The sequence below is a fragment of the Pezoporus wallicus genome, unplaced genomic scaffold (assembly GCF_028554395.1).
Source record: "Pezoporus wallicus isolate ANWC-B61680 ecotype Strahan unplaced genomic scaffold, APGP_CSIRO_Pwel_v1 contig_2908, whole genome shotgun sequence".
NCBI classification, from domain to species: Eukaryota; Metazoa; Chordata; class Aves; order Psittaciformes; family Psittacidae; genus Pezoporus; species Pezoporus wallicus.
The window spans coordinates 2748073-2767837 of NW_026642179.1; the positions used below are offsets into that span (position 1 = coordinate 2748073).

The following is a 19765-nucleotide window of genomic DNA, read 5'->3' on the forward strand; positions in this document are numbered from 1 at the left end:
TCCATAGCATTTATTTTATGTTTTATTTCAGTTGTTGATTGCAACCTTTCTATTCACTTTTCCTGTTCTTCAGTACCACAAACCCTACTGTGGAAATGGTACCTTTGTCTCTTGAAGAGCTTCTCTGCTCCTGCTTCGGCGTCTCTTAACTCTCCCTGTGTAATGGCAAAGCTGTCTGCCATAAAATTATTGGTGGTACCCCTTTCCATGAGGTACTGGAGGCAACTGGAAGATGATACACTATGTTGCTAGTAGCTAGTCACACAAGCCTCAAAACCATTGTGGTATATGTCACTGTCTGATGTACCTGTTCTTACATGCCTTTCTTCATTCATTCTTCTGGGAACTTCTCCAGGTGTCTGGTTCAGGTACTTGGCAATGAGCCTGTCAGAAAGAAAACTATTCTTTATCTGCCTTTAAAATTCCAAGTAGGCAAAGGAGCTGTGATGTAAAATCAGCTAATAGCACAGTTTGAAAACCATGGGTTTCTGTAAGTATTATAGTGTGCACTGTATTAAAAAGCTGTAACATTTATCAATGCTTACATCATCAGGCTCATAAAAAAAGAGGATTGTGAAAACTCCATGAGTCAGTTTTCGATGTATTTTGTTGCTCTAATTCTTCATTTCCCTGTGACACAGAGACCTTACAGGCATGAATCTATTGAGCGATTTCTGGCTTATCAGTCTGTAGTGCTGATATGAACTGCTGGTGTCCATCTAAGCTGCTTTGTCAAGTAAATTACACAGGACATACGATCTTTCATTATTTTCCCATATATTTGGATATAGGGGAAAATCCAGCTGGATTGTAATCACAATGTAAAGTTTTTACAGGTTATTTGACACTTCTGTGGAGACAAACCTAGAAATCCAAGGTGTGCACATAAAAGAAATCAAGTATATAGCAGAAAAAGCCAGGGAACAACTTGTTTTTCATCTGACGCGAGCTGTAGTCTCATCTGATAAAGTATACATGGTCTTAAAATAAGATGAGAAAATTACTACAGTCAGGCTGAGGAGAAGAGAGTGATAGATCATCTGTTCAGACTCAGACCCAGAGAAACAGCCAGTGCTGTCTACCAAAATGAAATAGAAACAGCATCCTTTTACATCACTGGGTTTGTTTCTGAGGCAAATGAGAGAAGAAGGTACACTTTATGCCATTTCTAGTTACCATTTATGGTGATGTATACACACTTGGTGAAAGAGTACACAGCAAGGCACTTTCACAAAGGTACTTTTTGACATCGTGAAGGTTACAAACACAGGCAGGGATCTAGCATTAATGCTAATGGCCTTGCTTACAGGAGGGCCTGATAAAATCCTGTTCTTAAGCACTTAGAGTTACACTAAGTCTTCAGCCTACCAGCAAAAGAGTATGTTGCGCCTTTCCAGAGTGGGTTTATCAGACCAGCACATCCCACATGAAACATGATGTCTTTTGCTCCTGACAATAACAGCAGCCAGTAGGATGGTAAAACACAAGCCAGCCCCCAAAACTGTCAAGCGCTATCACCAGGATGAGGCAAATTGGCTTGCTGAGCTCCTTACCAGTAAGGATTTATGGCCAGGATGCTGTCACAGAACAGCTGGGCCTTGTAGACCAGTCCCTAACCCAGTCCACAGTTTCACACAGAACTGGCTTTTCACTTTGTTGGAAAAGTTTGTTCATCCCCTTTGGGCATGAGACAGTGCTCCCTCGCCTACTCCCTGGGAAAGGGGTCCACAGGTCTCCCAGGACATGCAGACTTTCTCTAATAAGGCAACATCAGGTCTCTCCTCTTTCTTCCAGTTCTTCCCATTTATCTCTTGCCTTCTGAGCATGGGAAGGGAGAGCTAGAGCAGGGATCAGAGCAAGAGATCCTTTAAGGAGAGCCTTAAAAAGCAAGCAAACTAAAAAAGCAACCCATATCCAAACAAAACCAAGAAAACCTACAACAAAATGAGTAATAATAATTAAAAAAAATAATAATCCCCAAACAAACAAAACAGCAACAAAAATCCCCACTCCTGAACTGCCACTGCTTCCTTCTGTGTTCATGTTTGTTCTTTCCTTTGCACTGGCAGGAGATGAGGCAGCAGCTCCACACTGTCCTACGAGCAGCTGAAGGCATCTCCAAAACAGCCAGCCAGCCCTTCCTTTCAGGAGTGCCAGTCAAATAACTCACACTGACTGTGCCTTGAGGCAGAGCGAAATCAATTTTGAACCCTTTTGGTACATACAGATCAGCTGAAGCCGAGTAGCTGGTGGGTGCTACAGTCAAGAAAGTGCATCTTTGCCATCTCTGCAAAAGTGACATCTGGTTAAAAAAAATCACAGTTTAGTCCCACGCATTTCTCCTGTGCAATACAAAATAACATTGCAATGAACAAAGGAACAACATGGAAGCTAGTAAGGTTGGGTTTGTTTTTCTTTTAAATCTGCATTTCCTAAATGACAAGTCTGTTGAAAACAAATAGTGAGCTGTTCAGGCATTTCCTTTGAAAAAGAAATCCAAAAAACTAGCTTCCTTCCAAAGAATGCCCTTCTGTTCAAACTGCATTTTCTAACAAAAATCCATACATTCAAAAATGCTTTGACAATAACCAGAAGATCATTCTGACATCTAAAGCATTATAGAATTCTCTCCTTAATTTCCTTACTTTCTTTTTCCATTTTAAAGATGACAGATTTGACCAAGAAAGTGGGATGTTTTCTAAAGCCAACACTAGGAAAAATTAAATGAAAAAAAAAAATACAGAAAAATTACATCCCCCCGAAAATTTTGTCATCTTGCCATTTTCTTAATAAAGTGCTGGAGTTTTAAATTAAAAAAAAAAAAAACAAAAAAAAAAGAAACAAAAAAAAAACAAAACCAAAAACAACAAAAAAAAAAACCCACAACTTTCCAGCCCTTCTTTTCTCTGATTTTTTTTTTCCTCAAATAAATCAAACTTTTTTACTTTTTCACTTTGAGATGGGGGGTGAGGTTTATGTCAAAGTTTTACACTGAGAATCCTATCCTACTGTGCCCAGCATCTTTCAAAACAGCATGCAAATTCAAACCTTACCTGTGTCAATCATCTAGCAAAGCAATAGTTAACTGTGTGACTTTATTCGTTAAGACTTGCTCTACAGCCTGATCACAAAGATACTCTGTCTCAGACACACAAACATCTGGAGGTGTTACCATTAGCTGTGTTTTGGAAAACCATATGTGTTAGGAATAGCACACCGGAAAGTTTAGTCTTTGCACAAGGGCGACATAACATGTTATACAATGAAGTCAAGAGAGGAGAAATAGTAGAAGTACAGATTTTATACACTACGTTCCTAAAAATGATCAAAACCATTAGACACACCAGTCTGATCATTTATCTTTTGTATGAGAGGAGCCTTGTGAAATAAACAACCTTATAGTGGAACAATATATTATGGAATGGGATAATGCAATATAAATTAAGCCTCCTGCTTGTATTCCATATGCAGCAACCGTTGTAGAAAAAAAACAACAAAAACCAAAACCAAACCAAAACAAACAAACAAAAAAAGGCCTCCAGCACTGAAGGCAATGAGCAGAACTTTGCTGCAAGAATCATCCCCTTCAGTGGCAATGGGACGAATCACTACTATACTAATGCTATGTGCATTTTGTGAAATTCACGGTAGACTATACCAGATGAAAATACAGAGAGGTTTATTGTAAGATCACCATGCCAGAAGCAAGGCAAGAAACACTTCCTGCTATTAACATTAGGATGTAGTTGTAATCAAAGGTCTTGACAAATGACTCCTGTATTTCCCGTATTCAGTACTGAATAAGGAAAGTGGCCTTTGTTCCGCTAGCATGCCTGTGCCAAAATTGCTTTCTCCCCAGTGTCTGAGTAGTGGCAAATTTTGCCTCTAACACTGGGGCCAGACATCTCCGTCATTGAAGGGAGGTACTGACAATTCCTTAACATTGGACCCAGTTCTGATGTATTTGACATCTAATTGAACAGCTTACTGAATTAGCATCTGAAGCAGTCCTTGGAGTCTTGTTATGTGCATATTTAGTGTATAAAATATTATTTACTGTAAAGATAAATCCAATATACAGTGCTAAATTTTTTCATTTGAAAGTATGCTAATGTTTTCAAAGTACTTACACATGGAATGTTGCTTTAGTTCATGATCCAGCTGCAGGGATTAAGACAGAGATCTGAGACAGGATTCCAGTCCCTTTCTAACAGACATTTGAACCATTTTTGATGTTTAGATTTGGGTCCACAGAGCCCACATCATTATCACTGAAGAAAAGAGGTTTACATTACACTAAGCAATATAACCCCCTGAAAGGCAAGAGCAGCAGGTTTCACATAGCTGTTCAATCCTAGTCTATATATGTTACAGTGTATCTATATGTATGTCATTATATACATCCTGCTAGAGAGTACACATGCTTATAGTAAGAAGTATATATACTTTTGACATTTATATGTAACAGATATTTATATATGAAAGTATATATACATTTTATATTTATATCATCAGTCAGTGGAGGACCTCACTGCCTACAGAAGAAAAAAAAGCCATACAAGCATAGGCAGTAATTTCTCTGACCAGTTCACTGCTTAAAACTGTGATTAAAATATGCACAAAATATGGGGAGGTTGAAGCAGCAAGGCAGTGTAAACCATACCATTTTCGTACTTGGTATGGTTCTTCCTTTCCTTTCCCCTCATTGATATTTTTTTTCTCCATTAAACTTACCTTCCAGTTTACTAAAAGCATGCTACATCTCAACATCAAAAGTGACCACAGTGAACAAACCAGGAGAGGAGGGAAAGCAGAGAAATCCTCCTGCTGATGTCTTTCTTACCACTCAAATCCCTACATCACTGAATTGCCAGAGATACTGCCAAAACAGAGTCAAAACAGACACACAGATTCAAAGCCAGAAGTAATGACCGCATATTTCACATACATGATGTACCAGGACAAGAAAAGGACTCGACATTCTAAGTTCATACTTTTTCACACACAGAGACATCCCGAAATGACCTGTGTTTTCAGGAGCAAGTTAATTTCTTTATTGTAGGGCCTTTAAAACTAATCGTAACTTCCCAAAGCTGAACACAGAACTGTGTAGGGAGGCAGCACACCACATGCCAGAATCGTGTGGCACTGCTGTCCTTCAGGCTGGAGCTTGCCACATGCTGAAATTCCAGTATATGAGGTGTCTCCAGAGGTTAAATGGGGGTTGAACTCTTTAAAACAAAAATCATACATTTTAAAGTAATTAAATACTAATTTGATGAAGTGCCTTTTGATCATTATAACCTCTGATTTTAACCACTCTGACATCTCCTGCCAAGTATGGTTTTCTGATGTGACACATCATCATGGCACCAGGAATGGACTTGTTGATAAGTTAAATAATGGGACTACTTTCAGACCATTTTTGTAGCTGAAAATTCTCATGGCATAAAAAAGTCATCATACAGTTATTTCACTGTGGAGAGCTGGTATTTTTCTTAGGATAACTTTGAACTCTGTAGCTTTTGGGGAAGGGGGATGTTTTCCAAATAAAACCCTGCTTCCATTCTTCCCCTTTCTTCCATAGCTGGAATGATAACAAATTAATGAAGATATGTATCCAGGCAGATTTTAAACTTAGCCAGAGCATGTTACAAAATATGTTACAAAATCAAAACAAAGATCTTTAGCAAGATACAAAACACCACCAGAAAAACCCCCAAACAAACCAACAATGTACCAAAAGATACAGACTGAGGTTTTTAAAGCTGGGTAAGGGACTTAGCCACAGAAGTCCAAAAGTAATTGATTGTGTGGTTGATAATCTCAGTTTATCTGCCAAGTTAATTCCTGATAGAACTTCATTGTCTTCAGTGGAGTACCACTGGAAAAGTATTTGACAGCTAGTCATATATACTCTCAAAGAACAACTTCTAAGGCAGAAGGTTTAAACACAAGTGAATGAAAGTCCTGGGCCAAGTTCTACCCTAATTTAAACCCTGTACAAAAACAGCTGACTTGGAAGCAAGGGTGTAAAGAAAGAGACGTGAGTCTGTTCTTTGTTTGTTGGGACATTACATCAATTCCCTTAGGTAATGGTCATGTCTCTGAAAAACACAGTGGTAATCCAAATTACGGTTTGTTGGAGAGTCTTTCCTTCTAAGTCTGCAAGTTCTTGTATTTCACAAGCAGTAAGTGTTCAGGGAAGAGCCTGGACTAGTCTCAGTGGAGAACCGTGAAGTTCACTCCTGTTAGGTATGGCATCAATCTGAATCTTGCCTGCTTTGAGATGAATTTCATCTTTTTTTGTGGATAAGTACTGGGAATGGTCATTTTAATTGGAGCATTGGAATTAGTCACCTAATTTAATCAGAAAATAATGTGTTTCAGACATTGTCAACCTCAATGTTATTTTGAATCAAACCTCAGCATTTGGATTTTTTTTTTTTTTTTAGCGTGTTATTTTTGGCTTATTATTAGTATTAGAGTTAAGCATGTCTAAATAAGGCTGAACCTAAATAAGGTTCAAGCAGGGTGCACATACCTTTGCTAAGGTGAGAAGGAAGTAATGCCCATATCAACTCTTTTCTATGCAGCATTGCTGAGGACATGGGAAAGTTTTATTGCTTTACCCAAAGCATTGCTTATGCCAGTGGCTGAAATCTGAGTGCTACAGCCCTAAGTGCAGTGAAATCCTGATGTGTCCTTACTTTTGATTCTGCTGCTGGCAGAAGTTACTTCAGTAAAAAGTGAGGTAATCTGTCATAAAGTGAGCTCCATGTAAACAAAATGTCTCCACAGTAACACGCCTGCTCTGGGGAATCACTGCTAGGGCAGGAGGTGTGAGCCAGCAAACTGGTCTCTGGACTGACAGCCCAACCACTTGGATGCCCTTCCCAGCTCTCCTCTCATTGACTATTTTCAGTAAAATCAGACAACAGAGTCTCAACTGGGGGTTAGGGGCCCATCTGCTAAACACCCCTAATGCAGCAAAAATGAAGACGTTTCCCATTCAACATAGTTTGCAGTAGTTATAAACAGGAGAAACACTGCATCAAGAGCATCTCACATTCCCCATCCGTGAAAGGCAGCTGCTAATCTTCAATGCGCAGAATTGAAAGCTCCATAGGATGTGCTGTGACCATTGCCATGACGGAGAGCAGGGGTATTTTGAGGAAATCGCCCATGCTGATTCCCAGAAGCTGGGAGGCTGAGCAGAGCCAGCCATGCAAGAGCAGAGCTCTGCATGGCACCAAGTTGTGTGCCCCCAAAATTGGCAGAGAGCACATGGAAGCTGATGCTTTCCCACTCACCTAGGGGGCTGGGCTGAAGTGGCATTTTCTTCCCTTCACAGGGCCCAAGCAAGCTGTATGCAAATGCTTTGTTACCTGTAGTGCCTAGTGAGTGACTTGCTGGGCTTGCTGTGCTCCCTGTTGAGACCTGCCAATGAGGGAGACTAATTGCCATCTGGCCCTGTGCATGGCAGCTGCCTCCCACCCTTCCTTGCCTTTCTTCAGCTCCCTCCTCCATATGTGATTATACCTGCGTATGTGATTATATATCTGTATGTGATTATAATATATCTCCCTGCTGGAGATTAATACAACCTACTTTTTCTCTCCTCACCAGAGCTTACATCTATGGTCTCTAATTTTTCACCCCTGCAGCATGAAACGTACCATTTCATTCTGTGTACATAGGTGAACTTCTCTTCTGCCAGCCTCACTTCAGCAGCTGCAGTCCAGTTCCACCTTTCTTTTTTATTGCTTGTCACCTTCTCACCTCCTTCATTTGGGCTACCTCCAAAATCAGCTCTTTTCCCTCTTTTCCTTCAGAGCTGGTACTCTTTTTATCACCTGTCTCAGACATTAGTACTTGAGAGACTTTCTTCCAGTTCCATTTGTCATTTCCTCCTTTCCATCAATTTCTGTCTGCAAGGGAAAGGTTATCACAACAAAGTGAACCATACTGAAATATTAAAATAGCTGGCCAAGATGCCCCACTCTTCTGCCCTTTCTCTTTCTTCATTAACTACTCCAGGTCCAGGCACAGGCTTAGGCACTGCAATACAGATAGCACATCACTGCTTCTTCATAGTATGACTGTGGAAGAAGAAAAAGATGATAGTAAGGAGTCTTCTGAAAGCATGTCAGGAGAAGTATTTTACAGGAATTCGAGAATCTTATTATTGCAATTAGAGTCATGACCAAGCTCCCAAACTTTCGAAGCATCAAGATGTTTAAACTATTCTATCTGAAATAAATTCCGGGGAAGAAGTCCTGCTGCAGAAATCATCATGAATGGAAAGTAAGCTACATGGATCTTCTTGTAGTATAATGGCATCCAAATTAGGACTATGGCTTAAAAAGTTACTTTGGCTAAGAATTGCCTCATTCAGTCTAAGGGCCAAGGAGACAGTTTCATCAAAGGCTAAAAAAAAAAATAAAAAAATAAAAAAATAAATAAAAAGTAGGACTTCCTAAAGAAAATAGAAACGTTAAATAACACTGATTTGAAATTGCTTCTTGTGTGATGATCTCATTTCCTTTGGATCAGCTTCTTTTTACCCCTCCAAGTGTGAGGTATACTTAAAACTTCCTGAAAAATAATGTTCTGATTGCATTTTAAAAATAGGTTCCAATTAAGCAAAGCTTGCTTAATTATATTTAGTCTGTAAACTGCTGCCTTGTTCTACTCTTAGGCACAGAAATCTGTGATGTGAGACATTCGCACACCTTTCATTTTGAGGAGGATCAGAACTGGGTTTACTGTCAGCTGTAGAGCTGACAAGGAAAATTTTTCATATAGCTGAAATCTCTGCAGTCATAGCTAGTGCAGGGATATCTCTAGCTCCATTTTGGAAATGCAGAAAGGATTATGAATAGTTGGCAGTGGTGAACACTTTGTTTACACCCCTAGAAATTCAAGTCACTGCTGAGTTCTAAATTGGAACATAATCAATATCCTGACAAAACCTACATAGACTGTTTTTAAAGGGACTGGAGGGATAGAAAAGAATAAATATAAGAACATAAGTAGCAAGATTTTAGACCATAAAGTGCAAATGAGAACTAAAAAACTCAAAAAAACTAAAGCTTTATTTCTGCTTCTGCACATTCATTAATAGCATTTGTGGACTGTTGATTTAAAATATTATAGCTGATTGCTTCAAGTGACAAGTAGGCAACAATTTATCTTCCACATTTTGCAAGGAAGGCGTGCAAAATACAGAAGGAAGCTATTTAGCCAATTACATGGTTACTTTAAGGTTTAAAATCTGAAAGGGAAGTTTGAGAATTAAATTATTTTGAACAACCTCTAGGTTTGAAGATTCAAAGCATCCTAGTTCAAAAACTTTCAACACTTTTTCCATTGGTTATGGGAAATCTAAAGATTCCAAAGTAGCGGGTTGTTGGTTTGATTTTTGTGTGTGGGCTTGTTTTAGGTTTTTTCACCCACTGGAAATTGGGTTGTTTTGGCTTTTTAGTAGTAGAAGGTATTTTGACCAAATAAAAAACCCAAAGTGGAAAATTGTTAGAGACTACCATCAAAAACCTCTCAGTATACTTTTCCTGCATTGTTACATGCATAGATGATAAATCCTGTAAAGAGCTTTGGATTTTCTTCATTTTGTTTCCCCCCTCCAAAAGTGTGAAGTGGGGCACAAACAGAGAAAATGACCCAACTGCCACAATAAGTGATGATGAATTCTGTGCACAGCTCAGGGGAGCTGCTACGTGCCCATTGACACAGAAAAGTTTGCTAGGAAAGCTTGAAAACCCAGATGAGTTGATGGCTTGTGCATCTCACCTGGAATGTTTCTGTTCCTCCAGCTCTTGTTGTACGCTTCCTGACCAAACGGTTCATCTGGGAGTATGACCCGACACTAGGTAGGTTGCATTTTATTCTGCACACGTCGTATGCTGTATATAATAGTGTAGCTGAAGTAATGGAAAGTCATAGAGTTAAAATTCCAAGCCTCATTCAACCTTTAAATTTGCTGTAAAAAGCTTCTCTATGGTCATTTAAAGCTGGAACAAATTATTACCTAAGATGGGAGAATAGAGAAGCAGTACGATACTCAGACAAAAGCAAAATTAATATATGAGGCATATTTCTGCCCACACATAAATCAGTGGGAATTTTGCCTTTAAAAGCAACTGCACTATTTCACTCTGAAAATTATTGGGTGTGCGATCAGTTATTTGCTTTTGGATAACCCAGACATTAGGTACTGGAGAATAAGGTGGGTGGGATACAGATCTCAAAAATTCAAGGGGGAAGAAGGGAGGGCAAAAAGTATGTATTTAAAGTCAGCCTACCTACACTTAGATAAGGTTTTTGTCCTCACTTTCAAACATAGATTGCATCTCACTTTTTGGGTGACCAGATAAACACATCAGTCATTCAAAGAGCATGCACATATCTCCTCTACTGCTCCTCCTTAGCTCTGTTGGGTCTGGCACTTCTAATAAGCTGGCACAGTTACCTCAAAAAAACATGTCGAACAAGTGCTCTGAAATAGTGGCCTTGCTTGAAAAGTTGGGCCAAAGTCAGATTTCATAGTATTTCCTAAGTTAATATGTATTTGAATGGTCTGCACCAGAGAAAATTTGGCCCAAGAAGTCCAAGATGAGGCATTCACTTCTTAGAAGGCAACTTCATTGCCTCAGGACTAAGTGATTCACACATGAAATAAGGGTCTAGTAAACTTCCTTTTCTCCAACAGTCTGTTGCCATCTCCTTCCTAATCTTTCTTTGGAGGTTCAAATACAGATCATACAGTTAAATACATATTTCTTTGTTAAGGTTCTGTCTCTAAGAGTGCTCACTAAAGATACAGACTATGCTTTACACTTGCACAGCAGAAACAAAGGTGAAAGTTTAATGCACTTTGTCGCAAGCCAGGCAGCCCATTCAGCAAAGCAGACTATCCAGTATCTTACTAAGTATTTTCATCTGGTAAGATAAGGAAGTGACAGACATCAAAAATCTCATCTTGGGAAAATAATTCTCAGAACAGTCTGAACTCAAATAAATTCTTTTATCTGCTAATACCAACATACTCATCAGTGAATAATATGTCACCTGCTTTGTACTGCACAGCGGGATGTTTGGTATAATGTTCTGTTAGCATTATTAGTACTTCACATCTCATATCAGTACTTCATCTTCACATCACTAATATATCATTTTAAGAACTTGACAATAGAAGAGGTATATGAAGTGTTTTGTGCCAGTATAGTCCCAAGTTCATTAATTTCTTACAGGAACACTGTATGAAAAAGTGTCCTTGTTGCTTTGTTTAAGCACACAAAGCAAGTTATTAGCAAGCTGCGAGATTTATATATATATATTTTTTTTTTCCCCATTATGAAGGCTCTGGGCCCTTTTTGGTGTACAAGACTTGACATTTATTTCTGGTTTACAAATTAATACAATTGCTGATTTACCATGCTCCTAAGGATTCTAATAGTCTTCTGTTTGCAACATGGAAAGCCTTCATGCAGACAACAGTCCTACCTCAATAAAACAGAAATTAGATCTCTTCTGACTTACTGAATTCTACATTCACATTCAGTTTAGTGGATAACAGCTTAAATTAAGTATTACAGTCATCGTGAACTTACTTAAGTGCTTTGGGAAACTCAAAGCCTGATAAACTATTGGGAATAAGTTCTTTCTTAATCACAGTAATCTCTGCTGGAAGCTGCCTACCAGAGATTGGGTTTTATAAAGTATTTTTTATTATTATTATTTTCAAAACTAGGGATCACAACAGGATTCAAAGGAGGTGTTAACAAAAAAAAAAAAAGGGAAAGAAAATCTCCTGAAATTGTAACCACTGTTGAGGTCTTCAGAGTCAGAAAGGGACTGTACCTTCAAAAGCTGTAAGAAACAGTGCTTGAAAGAATGTGTTTCTGCCTTTATTGTCATCATCCTGTGGTGATGTGGTGTCCAGTCACCTATAAGCACCACCAAGCTGAATTTCCTGAGAAGTTTTAGCATAACAGATTAATTTCTTCTTAACAGTCGTGGACTGGCAATTGGATGGAAAGAGTGATATCTACATATTCCACCAACATAGAAAGTTTAAGTTGCATCAATGAGGCCTATTTGCCCTACAGGGAGAATAAGCAGCTTTGTTGAGTAATTTTGAAAGGACAGGAGTAAAACAGATGCAAACTATCCAGCTACTAAGCAAGAGGAGGTTTTGCCAAAAAATCACTGGGCCTGTGGCAAAAATGTCATATTTATAGTTTATTTCTTATGTTTTCAACCACCCAGTAGCTCTCTGATGCAAGGAATCCCCAGATAATTCCTGGGTTTAGGAAAGTTTTCACTAAGCTGTGCAAGGCCTGATGGAAGCTCAACATTACCCTAAACTAAGCATCAGGGTAAAAAACCTTGTCCACTTTCAGTTTAAGGGTGGCACATTTTAACTGGAAAGGAAAAAAAACACACTTTATAAATATTCTTTACTACTCCAACCTGCCAGAAGAAAATGAAGGACCATATTTTTAGCAGCATCTGGATATACTGCTATATCTCCAGGAGCCAAATTACAAACCACAAAGTAACATTTTCTGCTGGGAGGAGCACTAATCTTGCAAGCTTTGGCATATGGGGCTGCTGCTGAAGTCAGGGCTTTGCAGCTCTGCCACTTCAGTGCACGATGCTGAATTTGTGCAAGCACTGGCCAGACAGCTGCATCTTCACAAAAAGTGAAGAACACTGTGCTGCTTATTTTACTGTTCTCAGCCAAGGGGTAACAACTACAGCAAAGGTCATTTTCTGGGGAGCCTTGACTTCTCCATCATTTCTGTTGATCTGGCAAGTCACTGTCACCATCTTGGCGTGTTTTCTCTGTTTGGCTGTTTGGTTGTTTGAAAAAGCTAAGTGGTTACCTGCCATTATCAAGGTGACTGACTTTCTACTTTCCATATTTATCTATAATGAACCACACAATTATTTCATTCATATGTGCGCAGCAGACTTGGAGGTCCAGCAAAATGTATAAATAGGCTGGAACTGCACACTGGAAAAATACATGCAGTTTTTGTAAATATACAAATTCAGCATTAATCTAGTCTTCTTTAGCTCATTAAATATGTACTGAGAAGGGGGATTGGGTTACCACATGGATTTCACCAAAATTAGTTAATGTTTATATGTTTTTAAATAGAACGCGACTTGGAAATTAATAAGCAAATTCAGTGTGATGTTTGGAGGCCTGAGAACACTTGGTCTAGTTAGGGTACCACTTAAGCCACAGCCTAAAAGCACTTCACAAACATAAGCGTCTACAGGATATTTAATATAGAACTGGAAATCTGTGCTGTATTTCAGTTTGGCTCTATTAAGAGATTTATAGAAGCAGCAAGAAAACAAGCATTCCTATGTTCAGTTTCAGCAACGCTTGCTGGAAGCAGGATGGCAGCAGGCTGACAGTTTGCTTGCCACCAAGGTGGCTTGGCTTGGGGAGAGCTTGCAGCCTGCAGCCTCAGGGCTTAACCACCTTACTGCTGCCAGAAAACCGTAAGCGTGTAAACGGTAATACCTTCCAGCAAGCACTGTCTCACAGATGGACCTACTCTAAGGGGATGAGTTTCAGGGTAGAGGTGCAAAGAAAGACCTTTATTTGGCCACCTGCCCTCTGTGGGTGAAAGCCTGAACACAAGACTCCCATGGACCTCAGTGACCCAGGGCTTTACACCACGATTTTCAAGGCTGCTGTGAATAGTTGCTCTCCTCAGTGCCAGCAAATAGTAGTAACAGTCTGGATCTAGCAATTTCCCCCATGAGCTAGTGGCAGTGTCCAGAATTTAGGGTGCCTTCACGTGACCTCAGAGATGGAGAGATATTGTGATTTTCCATCAAACAGGTGATACTCAATTGGTTTTAAAATTGGAGATGCTCAATCACAGTAAGTCAGCAAGGGAACTGGTAAATCTATTGAGGACTAAGCCCAAAGAGTCATCACAGCAGTAGACAGACAGCGCTGATGGCCTGCAGAGTACTTACAAATCATAGAATGGTTATGCAAATTACAAATTGCTTGCCTCCATGAGCCATGGCACATAGGGAGAATCTCCTGGATTACACAATGAGAGAAAAAGAATCATCATAGCTATGGCCAAGTGGGTGCTCTTTAGCATTTCTCCAAGAACACATTCATTGTTCTGTCATAATCAGAACAATTCATTTACCTAGAAACAGCTGAGATATCCAAAGTTGGTTTTGGGGTTATGAACTAGGTTGTGTCATTTGTTCCAAATTAGAATTTTTATGTACAGTTGGAAGAATTGGGTGCTTTGAGGTGCAGGGACTTAGAATATCTATTTTTGTCACAAAAAAACACAATAAGCCCCCAAGGAAGTGCAGGAGCCAGGTTATTCAGTTCTTGTGTGATTCTGTGACTGTTGCCTCTCTGCTTCTTACTTATAAAACCTTTCATCTCCTAGAAGAGTTGTAAATCCTTTAAGTAACTGGTACACATAGAGTTAAGACTCACATATCAAAGGTGCACAGAATCACCAAGCATTTCTCCAAAGACTGAATTTTAAATAGAAGTTTACATATAAAATAATATCAGCCGAGGAAATAATATTTTTGCTGACCTTTCTAAAAGTCACTTGGCTTTCTTGTGCTATGCCTAGATGTCTTTCTCTAGCTGTTCACATATTTCATGTGACTTTGTTAATCCTCTGAAAGAAAAACTGTCTCTGAGTAGATAATCAGCAGAACAGTGCATGGCAGACTGGCCTGTCTACAAAGGCAAAGAAAAACAGAAAGTGTAGGAGTTTATTTAATTTGAATAGGATAGAGAAAAGACTATTCATTACTTTGAAGGAGCAGAGGTAACCATACAGAAACATGAGTCTTAAAAATTCTAATTTAGCTAGAGCTACTAGATTAATAGTGACATTTTAGAAGATGATTTCTTCCGTGTCACCATTTCTTTAAGTCACTCAGGTTTTGTTCGCTCTTCTTTTACTGGGAGGGGGGAAAAAAAGAGAATTGATGTTTCTGTAAAAGTCCTATCTAATGCAGTGTACAGACAGACCATAAGACACCACCAAACATGGGTAAAATGTGTGGATATCAGTACGGCAAAGATAGGAGGCAAGATACTACAAATTGCTGTCTCTAGCCTGATTATGAAAGACCTGTGACAGCACTGTTCTTCTCCAGCATAACATGAAACAGCCAAAGGGCTGCAGAAAGGCAAACAAGGTAAACAAGCACTTGAGAGAGGGAAACAGATACCTCTGTTAGTGCCCCAAATGATCTCATGACAGAGAACTTCATCTCCTATAAACCAGCTCAAGACTTAAAAATTTCACTGCTGTGGCAAGAACAGCAGAAATTACTCATGAAGACATTGATTACATTGGCAAGAAGACTTTTCCTATTAGAAAGCTTGTTGCAAGGAAGATTATTATTACATTAGTTTTGCCTATATAACCACATCTGTAGCTGGGGATTCTGTTAGCAAAATGGCATCGTTCAGTGACTACATGAAAAGTTTAAACATACCATGCATAATGTAATTAACATCACAACACTAGCAAATATTGCTAGCATGAGTGACTTCTCTGCACCTGATAAATACAGATCTATACAAACAACATAAACAACAAAGCAGAGTGGGAGTATATCTAAACTAGCCTCCCTCAAACTGATTGATAACCAGAAACAGCAGTGAGAGCAAAGACCTCACTAAGAATAATTTACCCTAACAAGAGAAGATCCAAGAACTATCTTTCTGGGCTAATTTTGTGCCAGCGCAGCCACAAAAAAGAGCTCAGGTCCTCAGGTCCAAATATAGTTCTCAGACTGTCTTTGCTCTCTGGTTTATTCAGCTAACACATTGTCTGGACAGCTGGAATACCAGCTGAATACAAACTCTTTGTCCCCAGGAATGCTTTCCCTGCTGCAGATCACAAGTTGAAGAAACACATCTGTGGATTGCTAGTTTTCTTGACTTGTGGCTCACTCAGCAAGTTTGTCTTAACACTCCTGCAGGTTTGCTGCCTGCCTCTACCATAAAAATACTCACACCCAGCAGCACAGCTGAGAGAGAAACTGCCCAGACACCAAACAGAACTTTTAACAAAGAAGGCCATACTAAAATAAGCATTAATAAATCATTAACTTATGGTCCCTTCAGCCTTAGGGTATAAAGGTTGACAGGCCAGCAGCCCCAGGGGGAAGCCTTCTCTCCCAGCCCTCTTTTCCTCCTGCTGTAGAACAGGATACTGAAGCCTACCCAGAGCTACAGACCAGATCATCCACATGTTCATGATTAAAAATAACCATTTTCCATAGTGAGCAAAACAGGAGAGAGTTCTGTCATCGTCTCGCAGAACTTCACCTTCTGCATATTTCATCTGAACACCCATGCTGACAACTACAGCTTATCCAAACACAAGCTAGGAATAATATATGTGGTCCAGTGTGGGCTCTCAGCCAAAGTGAGATGTAATTGTAACCAACCATTTGGGACTAGGAGGAATGGCTGCCAACCTGTGTTTCGGAGAGTACTATGACAAATGTGTAGACACTTCATAAATTGCTGGAAAACGGCCTTATTTTCAGGCCAGACTCTACCTATTAGTACCCTCAATTTTTATTAGCAAAATTACTCACTCCTTTTGCCTCAGTGCTTAAGGGATTCAGTCCTCAGTAGTCCAGATTGTGCCTTCCCAGGTATGCATCTTCCTGGGCTTCTGTCTTTCCCCTATTTCAAAACAAAAATATTACTTACCTGGATATATATTTAATACATTATAAAGTTTTTATTATACTCCTCAGCAGTAGGAATTTATATTGACTGTATTACAGCAAAGAGCCATGAAAGTATTCCTGATTTCTGAGGTGTTTGTAAGGAAATGGAGTGGCATAGCCTAGAGCACCTTAAACCCCTAACACTGGCTTCTAAAATGCTCAACAAAGACTTGAAATGATGAAATTATAATTGAGAGCAGCAGAGGAAGATGCTTAAAATAACATGGGAAACAGTTATCTGAAAGTGTGGTTTGTTTTCTTTCATACGAGTCTCAAGATGAAGATATTCCTGATGCCAGTAATAAAAATATTGCCTTTTTACAGTAGCTTGACAGCAAAAATCAGGAATGGTAGTGACTGTTCTTGCTGTAGCTACAGCTGCAAAATATTTTGCCCCTGCTTTTCTTGCTCATCATATTTTGAAATATTCTCCAGATGAGCAGAAGTTTCCAGTGCTTGCTTTTGCACCTCCAGGAGAGCGGGCTTTTGTTTTGCTTCTTTTAGGTGCGAGAAAAGTCTTACTGGTTAGTTTTTGTTTTTATTGGCAGAAATAAGCTGAAACTCACAGCTTCACTAGCAAAGGCTTCTTGCCACAATCAAGCAAAGAGGTGCAGCAGAACATGGCTTTAGACAAACTTGTCACAGACATAATTCCCACCAGGAGCTAATGCCTCTGCTTAATGCTGCTGAGAAAGTTAAATCAGAAAATGAATTAAAAATAAATGAAACAAACCCACACACCACCAAAACCAGTTAAAGCCTTCAAGCTTATTCCCTGCTAGTTAGCACTGTTCTGGCTTTGTTGGATTTGTTTTAGGGTGCCTTAATGAATATGGTTCCCAGGTATATGTACATTTTCTCTGCCTATCTCAGTAAAAGCTGGGGAAGGACAGAACCTATAGGAAAGGAGTTGTAACACGACAAGTATTCTGGGATTTCTATTAGAGGGCAAAAATGTTATTTATTGAAAATATCAACACATCAAGAAAAAAATGCTTTTCTGTAGGCTAGCTTTATATCTCCCACACGTTCTACCTAAAAAGCAAGTTCTGGGGATACAACAGACCCTTTCATACCAATATGAAAATTTTATAGATCTTTGCACATCACCTGTCTATTCCAAAAACAGCATTCACAAGAGCAAGCTGCACATGAAGTCCTTAAGAGTTGAATTAGCTATCACTGCAAACAAATGCCTTCTTCTTTCATATACATTTTGGTTGAAATTTGTAGCTTGACATGAATGTTTGTGCAGTATGACAGTCATACATATAAACCACATTACAGATACTGTACAATCTCCTGGAACTTTTCCTTCGGTATGTCCTGACTCTTGGGGTTCCGCATGCAGAAACACAACATTGAAGAGTCCAAGTCCAGTTATCAGAGCTATCAGAGTTTTATTTTGATAACTTTTACCCATGCTAATAATGATGGCAGTACAATACATGGCATATCATTTGATGGTATTACTAATAAATAACCCAACTAAGCTTATGTTTGGGCCTGCAGTATCAGTTAATAAACACGTGGGGATACACTGCATAAGCATTAGAAATGCATTCTAAATACACAAAGGCAGTACTGTGCTTACTGTAAAAACCACTGATAGTTGCAAAATAAAAACCTTCCTGTAAGATAAATAATGGATGGAGTAAGTAGCAGGCAGATGGAAGCAAGAAAAATACATTTAGCTGAATTTTGAGAAGAGCTGGGATGGGGGAAGGAAGAAGGCAGGAGAGACTTTGAGTCAGGAACATATATTCAACTTGCAGGGCTTTCTAAAAGGTGAAAAGTTCCTGACACAGCAAGGAAATGCAGCAAGGGGATAGACTTCTCAGAGGCAAGCTCAAGGAAGTCTCAGGAGAACATATCAAACAGCACCAGAGTTAGTAATGAAGGTAAATGTTTTCCCAGCGGGCTGTCAAATGTGCTGTTCTCAAATGTGATAGACAGGTGCCATCCTGGTGGATGTAAAGGACTGGGGGAGTCCAAGTGAGCACAAAATTTATTTAAAAAAAACAAAACCAAACAAACAACAGGAACCTTTAACCAGAAATAATTATGATAAATTTTAGTCTTTTAAGCATACTGATCCACTGCCATCCAACAAGATTTTAACTATGACTTAGAAGTTCATGCCTATTAGCTGAATCCTTTTGGCCTAGAAACTCAGCTATAATTATTACACAAAAGCTCTTTCTCTAGGTCACTTGCAGTTCTCAGATCCAGCTGGCTGAAAGCCACCATGAGACCAAAGTTCCTTAGAGCATTTTTCTATTTCCTTGTTTTATTACCCTTTCTTGACAAAAATGAACGAATGGAAGCAAAGTTACTGTCCCTCTACTTAAAGGAAAACAAGAGAGGCCAGGCTGATACTTCAATTTACCTGTAAAATGGTGTATGTCATTGTTCCATCATGGCTGATCTACCTACTCCTACAAGTGTTTTCCTAAAAGCAGTAAACCTTTCCAATGCAAACCTTTGCCTCACAGAGCTGTGACATACCCCGATATCCCCGATACATACTGCCTGTTCAAAATAAACAAGTACTGAAAACAGCTTTTTACATCAGTACAGCTTTCTGTATCACTGCAAATACAAACCAAGAACTAGTTACTTTTCAGATACTAGTTTTTTTTCTAAAAAATATAATCTTCTGGAACAGTTATATTCAAGAGATCAGAATAGTCCCCCACAAATAGGTTTGGTAAATAACCAGTTAAGTCTGATAGGCAAAAACTTTATTAAATATGTCATAATAAGCATAGCACAATGATGTGATGTGGTCAAGCTGTGACTGAATATCATATCCATGGGCAGATTATGAATTATGGGCTTCAAAGTTTTCTTTATGTAAGTTTAGTAATTTTTCCTTTTTTTTTTTTTTAAATGTATTGCTCAGAATAGGAAGATTCGTAACATGATTATCAACACAGAGCCCAAGGATTTTTTAATTTAATCGCCCCCAATA

The 19765-nt window shown here is 39.0% G+C and overlaps 1 protein-coding gene across 2 annotated transcripts in view; it reads left to right on the forward strand.

Moving 5' to 3' along the window:
• Positions 1 to 19765, forward strand: part of RERG (RAS like estrogen regulated growth inhibitor) — a 108355-nt gene that overhangs the window by 80466 nt on the left and 8124 nt on the right. For both annotated transcript variants that reach the window (XM_057427957.1, XM_057427958.1), the window contains exon 3: positions 9834 to 9890. In XM_057427957.1, coding sequence (XP_057283940.1) covers positions 9834 to 9890 — 57 coding nt within the window. The remainder of the gene's footprint in view (positions 1 to 9833; positions 9891 to 19765) is intronic.